The 12,262-nt window shown below is 43.5% G+C and overlaps 2 protein-coding genes across 8 annotated transcripts in view; one reads left to right on the top strand and one right to left on the bottom strand.

The window, feature by feature from the left end:
* Positions 1-6,154, bottom strand: part of eif2b4 (eukaryotic translation initiation factor 2B, subunit 4 delta) — an 80,234-nt gene extending 74,080 nt beyond the window's left edge. The window contains exons 1-2 of the mRNA XM_070885435.1: positions 6,047-6,154; positions 3,377-3,408 (exon numbers count right to left, since the gene is read on the bottom strand). Of these exons, the coding sequence (XP_070741536.1) occupies positions 3,377-3,408; positions 6,047-6,113 (99 nt within the window). The 5' untranslated portion in view covers positions 6,114-6,154. The remainder of the gene's footprint in view (positions 1-3,376; positions 3,409-6,046) is intronic.
* Positions 6,155-8,608: 2,454 nt separating this feature from the next.
* snx17 (sorting nexin 17) overlaps positions 8,609-12,262 on the top strand; it is an 86,154-nt gene continuing 82,500 nt past the window's right edge. For 4 of the 7 annotated variants that reach the window (XM_070885448.1, XM_070885454.1, XM_070885452.1 and 1 more), the window contains exon 1: positions 8,609-8,946. In XM_070885448.1, the coding sequence (XP_070741549.1) occupies positions 8,887-8,946 (60 nt within the window). In that variant the 5' untranslated portion in view covers positions 8,609-8,886. The remainder of the gene's footprint in view (positions 8,947-12,262) is intronic. The other 3 variants (XM_070885447.1, XM_070885451.1, XM_070885449.1) reach the window with 3 other exon arrangements.

Below are 12,262 nucleotides of genomic sequence, written 5' to 3' on the forward strand. Positions count from 1 at the left end.
GATAACCGGGGGGTGGGGGGGCAGTGCTGTGTGGCGGGGGCAGATTGGTAGAGGACCTTTGTCTTACGGATGTTTAGTGTAAGGCCCATGCTGTTGTACATCTCGGTGAAGGTGTTGACGATGGCTTTGAGTTTGGCCTCCAAGAGTGCGCAGACGCAGGCAGTGTCTGCGTACTGTAATTCAATGACGGAGGATGGGACGACCTTGGATCTGGCCTGGAGGCGGCGGAGATTGAACAGATTCCCGTTTGTATTGTAATTTAGCTCCATTCCAGTGGGGAGCTTGCTGAGGGTGAGTTGGAGCATTGCAGCAAGGAAGATCGAAAAGAGCGTTGGTGCGATGACACAACCTTGCTTGACCCCGGTCTGAACGTGGAATGGGTCTGTGGTGGATCCGTTGGTCAGAATCATGGCTTGCACGTCTTTGTGGAGCAGGCGGAGATTGGTGACAAACTTTTGAGGGCAGCCGAATCTGAGGAGGATGCTCCAGAATCCCTCACAATTGACAGTGTCGAAGGCTTTTGTGAGGTCGAAGAAAGCCATGTACAAGGGTTGGTGCTGTTCCCTGCATTTCTCTTGTATCTGCCACGCGTTGAAGATCATGTCCATTGTGCTCCTTAGTGAGCGGAATCCGCATTGCGACTCTGGGAGGAGCTCTTCAGCCACAGGAAGGCGGCCCACTTGTAAACACCTCCTTCGATTCATCTCCAATCAGAGAAGTAAGTAATTTCATCACGGATTAGTGCAAGAGAAGTACTTTTAATGTAAAATGCTTCTATCAGTTTTCAAAACACAGAATATCACTCCCAAGATTTCCTTTTTCTTTATTTTGTCGTAGTATTGTGGTGACCCATGACATTCTGGATATTGAGCTGGGCAGTGATCTACATCCAACATTGTCTGTCCAATCCAAGAACTGGAGAGCAATTCAAGCGGTGAATGGAGACCAATAACGAATAGTTGAGTTTTGTTCGATAACCATGTTCAGTTACCAATTAACTAAAGACAGACTTGGGTACAATGTGACCAGGCTTTTTCTGACCATAACATGGCAGGTCACCACAATTTTTTTTAAAGAAAATCTTCTCTCATAACAGCAATAATTCTTATATTTTTAAGACTGATAAAAGCGCTTCACATTAAAAATACATTTATTATTCCCGTTAACAATTGCCAATATTGTATTCGCCAATGATGGAATTACTTTCTTCTCTTTTTGCACATCACTGCTATTTATAGAAGTTCAAAATGGGAGAGCACATTTTCAATATTGGAATTTAGTTAATGAAAATTTTAATGAAGTTAATTCTTTGAATTTGTTTGTCTTACGATCTCGAGCTTTGAAAGTCACGTACCACATGACCACTTATCATCACAAATTACAGGCTTCATGTTGATCAAAAGATACCTGCAGTTGGGGGAGGACTACTTTATCTCATCTATCCAGACCAAACCCATGACAACAGCCAACAGTTTCATAAATTTTTCCATGATCAAAGTACCTGTATCTCTGTTAAGACAGTGCCCGAAGGCAAATTAAACAACCTACGTTTTTGTCTCTTTATGGGCTAAGTGTATACATTGACACCATAGCCTACCCACAAAAGAACCTGGGATTAAAATGGATCCATAAATGTACTGCAAAAATGGCCAACAGGCTCCACCTCTTATTTCTGATTGGTCCCTTTGGAGGATAAGCCACAACCTAAAGTTTTACAGGAATGTGTCCCTGGATTCGCCCATCCCAAGGTCTCACTGACTTTGCAAATTGTAACTCAATCCACTTTGACTTCCTGAAGCGAAAGAGGACAGAGCTCCCCAGAAGACAGCAACTGAACTGCCTTCCCCAGCCAAAGTGCCTTACCCCAGTCCAAGTGTATGCCTCCCTCAGCCAAGGTGCTTTACCCCAGTCCAAGTACTTCCCTCCCCCCAGCCAGTCCCGTACCCCAGTCCAAGTACTTTCCTCCCCCAACCAAAGTGCCTCCCCCAACCAAAGTCCCGTATCCCAGTGCAAATGCATGCCTGCCCCTGTCGAGGTGACTCACCCAAGCACATGTGTATCCTCCGTCCACCGCCCAATACATGGGGCTTTATGTATGGATTAACATGTTTATTGGGTATGAAGTGAATAGTGACAGTGTCGTGAATTCTGGATATCATCCACTCCAACGATGTCCCTTTAGGGGGTTGGAAGAACGTGATCTGTCTTTCCTGAGTTCCCTCTCTCCCCTCCGATTCCCGCCGCCCCCGCGTGTCTCTCTCTCCCGCCCCCAAGGCCCTCCGACTCTCCCTCCGGCCGGCCGCCCGCCGCCACCCACGGTCTCTCGGGACTCGCAACTCAGTGGGAGGATTGGGGCCCGATCGGAGGCTTGGGGCTCGCAGCTCAGCGGGAGGCCCAGTCGGCCGGAGAAGCAGGCTCGCGGAGGAGCAGCATCCCGCCGTCATCGGGCACAGGCCGGCTGGGGGTGGGGAGAGAGAGAGAGAGAGAGTCGGAACCTCGGGTCCTGTTTCTGGCACCATGTTGGGGGGGGCGAGCTTGTCGCCTGCCGGTCAAAAAAATGCAGTACGGGCGGGGGAGGGGGCTGGACAGACACCTGTCTGTCAAAAAAAAGTGCAGCACAAATAGTTAGTCCCTAAATGTAATACTTCAACCCCAATCGCCAAAAACTGGACTTTCAAAATAGCAATCAGTCAAACGCAGTGTGACGGCTCACTAATGGGAAATATAATGGAAAATATCAAAGCAGCCATCCATTCTTGTAAAATTATCTACAATCATTTAAAATTATTAAATAAAGAAAAGGGTATGCAAAGAAAGAGAATATCCAGTTTACACCAGTTCTGAGGATGACCTTTTTTTAAACTTTGTCACAAGCTTTCGTTACTTATATGAAACAGGATTGTATGCTGATGGGAAAAAAATCTGGAACTACAACTCTATATGCGTAGCATTTAATCAGTGACTTTCTGTACATTAAATTTGTCTTTATGTAAACTTCTTATTTTGTCAAAAGAACCCAAACATTTAGCTTAGTTTTTGCGAGTAATAAATATATAAAATGTATTAACACAAATAATCTTTCTGAATTCAGTGTTACCAATGTTAAAAAAAAATTGAAGTTTGAAACAAAATTATCATAGCAGATGCAATGTATCCATTTTGTCAGAGTAATAACTAATCTGCGTGTTTCTGTGTTTAGTCAGGTGACAAGAAAAATATCCAAACAGATGGGAGGAGCTTTAAGAAAGAAATCTCCAATTTAATTTAGGTTTTTTCCCCCGGTTCGGAACAAGTCAGGGTAAATGGAATTAATTGTAAGCCTTGCTACAGATGGATGTTAAATGAACTATGAAAACCAAAAAAAGTCAGAACCTACCTTTTGTTGGATGACTTTCTTACCCTCGCCATCTAAAATATACAAACACAAATTAAGTAAAAAGATTCATTATTATGCACTTTTTGTACATAAAACAACATAGGTCATTTTTACTGGCCTTTATGAGTGTGTGGTTTTGTCCTGATTTTCAGAAACCAAACCAGTGCCAACTATTTATGATTCATGGAAAGCAGCGATTTAAAGTCAAGCAAGATAAGGGATGTCAATGTTAGGGTTCCCTGCCTAAACCTCTCTGCCTTTCTTTCCTCCTTCGAGACGCTCCTTAAAACCGACCTCTTTGACCAAGCCTGCCCTAATTTCTCCTTATGTGACTCGGTGTCAAATCTTTTGTCTTATAATACTCCTGTGAGATGCCTTGGGACGTTTCATTACATTAAAGGCGCTATAAATACAAGTTGTTGTATAATTTGTTCATTTTATTCTGTTTGTTAGTCCGTCCACCCCATATTTTGTTCATAAGCATAGCAAAAATAAGCGAAAAAAAACCCAGCAAAGTTTGTTCCAAAATTTGAAAACGGGTACTGATATGGGTACAGTAATGTAGTGGTTATGATACTGGAGTATAAATCCATAGGCCTGGACTAATAATTCAAACTTCAAATTTAATTCTGGTAGTTTCAGAATTTGAATTTAGTTTTAGAAAAAAAAAATGACTGTTAATGGCCCTCTGAAGTACCTTAGCAAGCCACTCAGTTGTATAAAAAAATCACTACCTATCATTCAAGAAGGCAACCCACCACCACTTTCTCAGGGCAACCAAGGATGGACAATAAATGTGAGCCTGCCAGCAACATCCACATACCAAGAATGAATAAAGAAGAAAAATGCCCATTGCATTAGAGGACAGTATCAAGTAGCAGTTGTTTTAGTAATAGACAGTTGACAGCAACTTTTCACTGGGTGGTATCAGCAGGGAGTTCTGGAAAGATAGGTAGATTTTGGAAATATTGCAAAACCTTAGGGATGTGACAAGATGTTTGAGATACAACAGATATACCAGTTTCAACCAGCTGTTTTAATAATCATCAATAATTACACTTTATTAGATATTAGGAACTATAATGTAACTGAGGTAGTCTAGCAGCTATATCAGATAACCCAAGTTGGAATTCAGATTTCAAAAGGCACTTGTAAAAGGCATCAGTGTATGTAACCTATACATCATAGATGAATGTGTGCACACTTTTCACCTTGAGGTAGCTATTGTAGCATGAGGTGGAATAAGCAAGAAAAATAAGAGCTTTGTAACTAGTGATGCTGAAGAAGCCAAACCCAGGTCCCAAAGCAATGGGAGGAAGCAGATCTTCAACTAGGACATAAGCCAAAGAATATTGTTACAATGTTAAATTTTATTGACGTCATGGATTTCATGAGGGCAGTTTGTAATTTCAGGTACATGAAATAGATCATCTGAAGAGTTGTAATGTCACAAGCTGGATTAGTATTACATTTTCTCATATTAATATATAAAAAAATCAATGAAAATTCTAAGAACATATTTAAGTTCTGCAATGGACCCATATATTTATTGATACAAGTGACTGTTTTTGAATCCCATATCTTTAAACAGATCTGAAAGACTGAATATTTCCTATTGTGAAATAAAACCATTAAGAAAAACAAAAAATCTTTAATGTGAAACTTGATTCTGACAATTAAATTACTTCACCATGTTATCCAAAGTTAACTTCCTTTACCTACAAGTTAGTGATGGGAGAACCGTCTAGATGGGGATCCCATCAGTACCCTACTAGCATGTGGTCTGCACTCCTGGTGTTGTCCTGCCATTTTCTTCCACCAGACACATGGGCCTGCTCCACTTTTGTCTGTTTTTCATACTTCTCTCCACCAAACTATGCTGCTTCAACTATTCACACATTTTTGGGGCCTCGTATACGTATTTTGTTTCTCTAATTTCTCTCATCATGCTTCCTTTTGTCTTGTGGTATTATTAATTGTCATTTAACCATTTCCCGTTCTCTACCTAATCACCTTACAGGTCACTCGTGTATGTGGTTTTTCTTTTCCCCCTTATTTTCCTTCTTGTAAGTTTTTACAGTTTGGACGAATGGTTATGCCTGAAACGTTAACTTTTTCCCTCTTTTACCACATATGCCGCCTAGCCAACTGAGATTTTGCAGCGTTTTCTGTTTTCTCGCTGAAAATATCTGGACTGAATTGCACAAATTGCCCTGCTCACCAAAGACAACAGGGTAAACGGACTTCGGAAAGATAATTTGGAGGAAAGGATTGTTTTTAAAGTACATATTAAAATCACATGGCAGTCCCAATAAAGCCTCAATCACATGTCAGTCCCAAGAAACCGTCAACCAATACTTTCTGTCAATGGAACCTTTTGAATTAAACTGTAAGGCAGGAAGATGATTAACAATCATACACAGCATCGAGCGAAGGGGCTGTATTAACGACTTGTTTCACACTGCCGTCCAAAATTTTGCAAAAACTGGAGGACAGGAGAGACTCGGTGAAGCACCATACTCTCCGTCGCGGGAATTACATCAACTTCCGGTGATAGAACGACATCAGGCCACAAAACAGTAGCACTTGTTTTACAACAAATCAGGCCGATCCTTTAATTGTAATCCTTCCCTTCTCCTGAATGAATGATTGGGGCAATTAGAATCTTACCCGGAGCCGAGCTTCCGCTGCCCGGAGCCCCGAGCTGCCCAGGACTCGTTCCATCTCCTTCAGACATTCTGCACACTATCTGCCGCTACTACTGCGCCTGCGCACGTTCGCTGCTCCCCTCATTGAGATCAGAATAAAAGTGAAAGCAGGGGGAAGATGGACACAATTCAATGTGCATCAGCATCGTTGTATCATTTAGTTGAATATCATTCAGCAGTATATCATTAACTCAACATCAAAAAGACTGCAATATCATATAACCTGTCCCAATTATTTCCCCAGTTATTTTGTCTTTTGATGTTTATTTTCTGTCAGTTAGAGTGATTGATCTCAATTTCACTTCTTGAGATTTAGACTTAGTTCTGTTTCTAATAGGCATTTTATGTAGATAATAGTTGAGCTACAAGGCTAAGGAAATTTATTTTTGCCCAAATGTAAGAAAAAAGAACACTCATCCTAATGACTGGCAAGACATTGTAATCCTTCAGTGTACTGAGCTTTGCAATTCACAAACACATAATCCCAAACCTATCAAATTTCAGGAGAATCTAAACGCAAATAGAACCATAGAGCCAAACATATTTACAGCAAGGGAAGCCATTCGGTCCTTTGTGACTGCCAGTTCTTTGCTAGAGTAATCCAAAACTAATCCCACTGCACCGGTATTCTCCATAGACCTGTATATTTTTCTGTTTCAAATAGTTATCTACTTTCATCTACGGGACTGGACAGGTTAGATGCGGGAAGAATGTTCCCGATGTTGGGGAAGTCCACAACCAGGGGACACAGTCTTAGGATAAGGGGTAGGCCATTTAGAACTGAGATGAGGAGAAATTTCTTTACTCAGAGAGTTGTTAACCTGTGGAATTCCCTGCCGCAGAGAATTGTTGATGCCAGTTCATTGGATATATTCAAGAGGGAGTTAGATATGGCCCTTACGGCTAAAGAGATCAAGGGGTATGGAGAGAAAACAGGAAAGGGGTACTAAGGGAATGATCAGCCATGATCTTATTGAATGGTGGTGGAGGCTCGAAGGGCCGAATAGCCTACTCCTGCACCTATTTTCTATGTTTCTATGTTTCTCTTGAAAGATGTAATGGTCTTTGCCTCAACTATTGCTCGAGGAAAACATTGCATGCTTGAACTCTTGTGTGAAGAAATGTTGCTCTGTATACTTAGTGGCAATTTTAAATTGATGACACCTTGTCACTGACTTCCTAAGAAAATAGACTTTCTCTACTCACCCTATCAAAATTCATAATAATTTATTTTTAAAATCTCTTCTGTACCTCTTTAACTTTCTCTGCTTCAGATCATGTTTATTCAACCTAAAAATAGTTACTGTAAAGCAAGAATAAACCAGACTTAGCCAAATTACACAAAGCTCTCTTAAGTCAACCATCTATTTCCAAAGTTGTTCAAAAATAATTTAAAATAAATCGCTGGAAATCAGTAATGAGCTAATTCTAACCAGTCTCTGGCTAAGTAAATCAGACACCACCCCACCCCACCTACATCCATGAGTATAACTGCATCAGCCCCATTGTAAATCCATTGCTGTTACAAACTCTGCCCTTGCTCCCGAATATTGATCACAATTGTTGTGACTAGTTGTTAATACCCAGGCACCAAAAATATACTCCTGTCACTTTAGACCTCTAAACGTCTGTGTGTGTGTGGTGGGGAATATCTGTGTGTTAGAGAGGGGTGCCTGTGTGTGTGTTGGGGGTGTTTTGGTGCTGGTGGTGTGGTGAGGGATATCTGTGTGTGTTAGAGAGAGGGGCATGTGTGTGTGTGAGCGTTGAGGGGGTTGCAGGGAGGGGTGTCTGTGTGTTTGGAGGGAGAGGATGTGTGTGTTGGGGAGGGGAGGGGATGTGTGTGTTGGGAGGAGGAGGAGTGTGTGTTGGGGGAGGGGTGTGTGTGTATTTTGGAGGGAGGGAGATGTGTGTGTCTGTGTGTTGGAGGGAGGAGTGGCTGTGTGTTGGAGGAAGAGGATGTGTGTGTTGGGGAGGGGAGGGGATGTGTATGTTGGGAGGAGTGTGTGTTGGGGGAGGTGTGTGCGTGTATTGGGGGGGGAGGGGTGTGTGTTTGTGTGCTGGAGGGAGGAGGAGGGTGATAATGTTCACAATTGCGATTTGCTCCCAACCCCAGCATCAATAATTCTCACCTGGGAGCGGACTATGTATTCGCTAGGTGTGTGCATTGACGCCAGATTTGAGCGTATACAATCAATGTTTGGACCCGCACACAGGCTGTTTACCTTGCGAGTCTCAGCGAGTAAACACGCGTGACCATTGTTGGGAAAGGGGAAGGTCAGGATCAGAATATCAGCACCGAAATTAATAACAACGAATATACTTCTGCTAAAACACTTCATTTGTGCTCACTATTTAGATTGAAGAGAACAACTTTTAAAATGATCCTTTTGGCTTTGAAAAGCACTGGTTTGTCACCGTCCAACGACACCACCCCCCCGCCATCTCGAGATTTAATAACGCCCAAAACTGTGTGCAATCGCACTCGCGTGGATCAGACTACTATACTTTAGGAGGGGGGGGGGGATGATGATGATGATGGTTGTTGTGATCAGAGTGGGTTAAGACGAGATTGCCAGCCCCGCGGCCGACCGCCCACCCGCTAATATTGCAGCAGTGAGGCGAGCGGCGACTGACGGTTGGAGCGCGAGTGTGCGGCTGCGTTGGTCCGGTGGCTGCGAGCCGTGAGCGAGGCCGAACCCCGCCCACCACCCCGCGCTTACAAGATGGCGGGCGGTGGTTGGTGAGTTGTCCTCTCGTGCTGCCTTCGGAAACTTTTCTCCAGAAGTTTCTCCCGGGGTCACTATGCATTTCTCCATCCCCGAGACCGAGGTGCTGAGCGGGGACAACGGCTCCACGTACGTGGTGAGTAATATTGGAGAAGGAAGGAAAGAAGCCGCCGGTATCTGGCCCCGGGGTAAGGGGAGGGAGGGGGAAGCGTTTCCCTCCCAGATTGGTGTGGGTGCAAGTCAGGGTGGGACGTGTAGCCGAGCCCCGGGCTTTGCTCGGCGGCTGGGGCCGCTGCGGTAACTGGGGCAGGTTCACGGGTCCGTGTCTCTGCAGGTCCGGTCTCGTAATAAGCACGGGGTTGTGCTCAACGTGTCCTCTCCCTTCCCGCCCTCTCTTTCTCCGGAGGTTCACCGCTGTTTGTAATCCCCCTTCACTTTCCGAGGTGTTTATTTCTGCGGCCCGGGTTAACATTACTCTGACACAATGTTAATGTCTCCCATTAAACCAACACTTGCGGACACGTCGGAAGGTGAGGAAGGAGATTACGAAACTGGCGCAAACAGCAGCCAAACTCCCCGGCTTACCGCCCTCCCCCCCCCCTAAGCGTCCATTATACTACTTTACACCTCTGTTAATACGCATTGGGCTGTGTTCTAAGTTAAAGGCAAGTTGCTAGTTGCCAAATCAATAGCTTGAGGCAATCCCGCTGAATCTGCACAAGTGCGTTAGTCAGCCCGCACAGTGAGCACTGTAGTCAGGTCTGGTGACTGAAATGCGAAGGGACCGTCTGAGCCTTGGCAGTGGTATTTAAAAAAAAAAACTTATAGTTTATCCCCAGTGTCAGAGCAGTGACTTGAGGTTCGCTACTGAGATGGGACCTTTACCGTATAAGGTATGAAGTAGAATAGGAACGGTTAATTGGGAGCAGAATTTCAGATTAACTTACGAGTTCAGGATAAGAATATAAGAAATAGGAGCAGGACTATGTAATTCGGCCCCTCGAGCCTGCTCTGCCATTCAATAAGATCATCTCCTCAACTCCACCTTCCTGCACTATCCCCAAATCCCTTGATTCCCTTAATCAAAAATCTATCGATCTTGGTCTTGAATATACTCAAAGACTGAACATCCACAGCCCTCTAGGGTAGAAAATTTCAAAGATTCCTCACCCTCTGAGTGAAGATGTTTCTCCTCATGTCAATCCTAAATGGTTGACACCTTATTCTGAGACTGTGACCCCTGGTTCTAGACTATCCGCATCTACCCTGTCAAGCCCTGTAGGAATGTTGTACGTTTCAATGCGATCACCTCGCATTCTTCTAAACTCGAGAATATAGGCCTCGTCTACTCAATCTCCCTGCCCCCCCCCCCCCCCCAAATTCCAGGTATCAGTCTGGTGAAGATGTCCAGAAGCACTTTAAGTAAATAATTATTATCTGAAACTATCACATTATTCAAGGTGCCATTGGATGCTATGAACATAGGCTTCTAAGTTAGGATAGTCCAAATAAGATAAATCAAGCTGAGGTGTTTCCCCCCTCTTATTTCTTCTGATCTAATTTAACTCTACAGATTTATGTATATAGTAGATCGATATTTGAAGGGGTAGCGGTATAGTTCAGCTGAGGCTCAGTTGTCGCCCCTGAATCAGAAAGTTGTGAGTTCAAGTTCCGCTCCAGAGTTTTGAGCATAAAAATCTAGTACAGTACTGGGGGGGTGCTGCACTGTTGGAGGTGCTGTCTTTCAGATGAGACGTTAAACCGAGGCTCCGTCTGCTCTCGGGTGGACGTAAAAGATCCCGTGGCACTATTTCGAGGAAGAGCAGGGGAGTTAACCCCTGTGTCCTGGCCAATATTTATCACTCAATCAACATCACTAAAACAGATTATCTGGTCATTATCGCATTGCTGTTTGTGGGAGCTTGCTGTGTGCAATTTGGCTGCTGCATTTCCTATATTACAACAGTTACTATACTCTCAAATACTTCATTGGCTGTAAAGTGCTTTGAGATGTCCAGTGGTCATGAAAGGCACCATACAAATGCAAGTCCTTATTCAATAGTTCAAAAATTAGACAAGCTAATCCAGTCTGTAGGGAATTTTGTTTAACATTAAAAGAAAGAAATTTACATAGCGCCTTTCATGACCTCAGGGCATACCAAAGTACTTCACTGCCAATTAACTACCTTTTTAAATTGTAGTCTCTATTTTAATGTATGCCACAAAGTTCCACAAAAAGCAATGTGATAATGGCCAGATAATCTGTGTGATGTTGGTTGAGGGTTAAATATTGGCTAGGACACCAAAAGAACTCCCCTACTCTTCCAGCAATGCCATGGGATCTTTTAACGTCCACCTGATGCGGGACCTCGATTTAATGTCTCATCCAAAAGATGACTCCTCCAATAGTGCAGCGATTCCCTCAGTACTGCACTGGACTGTTGGTCTAGATTATTTGCTCAAGTGGGATTTGAACCCACAACCTTCTGACTCTGAGGCGCGAGTGCTACAGTGTGATATTGGAGTTGATCAGATCCCATTGTGTGTGACTACATTTGACTTCTGGCTGTGCTAAATGCTAGCTGGTTGAAGTAATAGTTGTGCTTTTGAGTTCCTTTCTATTTATACAAAAATATGTTCAAATTCAGAAAATACTTACAATGATTTGAAATTTGGCTGTGATCTGGAGAACAAATTATCATATACAGACAGCCACTGTATAAGTGCTGCCTTGAATACATGTCTTGTTTAATGAGAATTTTTGAACTGGCCTCTCATTCACAAACACATTGTTTGCATCTACAATTCCCAAAGCAGTTGCAAGTGGGCTTCCCTCATAGTTTTGGTTAAACTGCAGCTATGTTACTGCATTGCAACAGTGACTACGCTCCCAAGAACTTCATTGGCTGTAAAGCGTTTTGAGATGTCCGGTGATCATGAAATGTAGCCATTTAATTTCTGATTTTGAAGAGGAGCTTTATTTTATTGGGATGTGGGCAATGCTGGCAAAGCACCATTTATTGCTCATCCCGAGGTGCCATTCGGACATTAAGGGCTGGAACTTAATTGGCTTAGCGCTCTCGAGGGGTGCTAACAGGCTGCTAAACACCAACTGTCCGAGTGCTGGGTTATGACAGACTGTCGCAAACTTCATTGCTGGTTTAGTAGCAGTGTTGCCATTTAGCACTCTAGTGCCACCCATTTGGTGACATCACGTGCGTTCAACAACTTAGCAGCACGTTCAATAACTTGACTGTTTTCGTCTGTAATGCCAGGCGCTACACCTCACAGGGAACGGAGGTGCTGCAAAGAGGAAACCGGGGTGATATCTGAAGGATTGAATAGTTAAGTGTTCAGATTGCACTTTATTTACAGTTACTTGCCTTTCTAACCTCTAGAAGACTGTTAACGTTTCTTCCATTTCATAGAAACATAGGCCCCAAGTTTCCACA

This window comes from Pristiophorus japonicus, chromosome 7 (assembly GCF_044704955.1).
Source record: "Pristiophorus japonicus isolate sPriJap1 chromosome 7, sPriJap1.hap1, whole genome shotgun sequence".
Classification (NCBI taxonomy): domain Eukaryota; kingdom Metazoa; phylum Chordata; class Chondrichthyes; family Pristiophoridae; genus Pristiophorus; species Pristiophorus japonicus.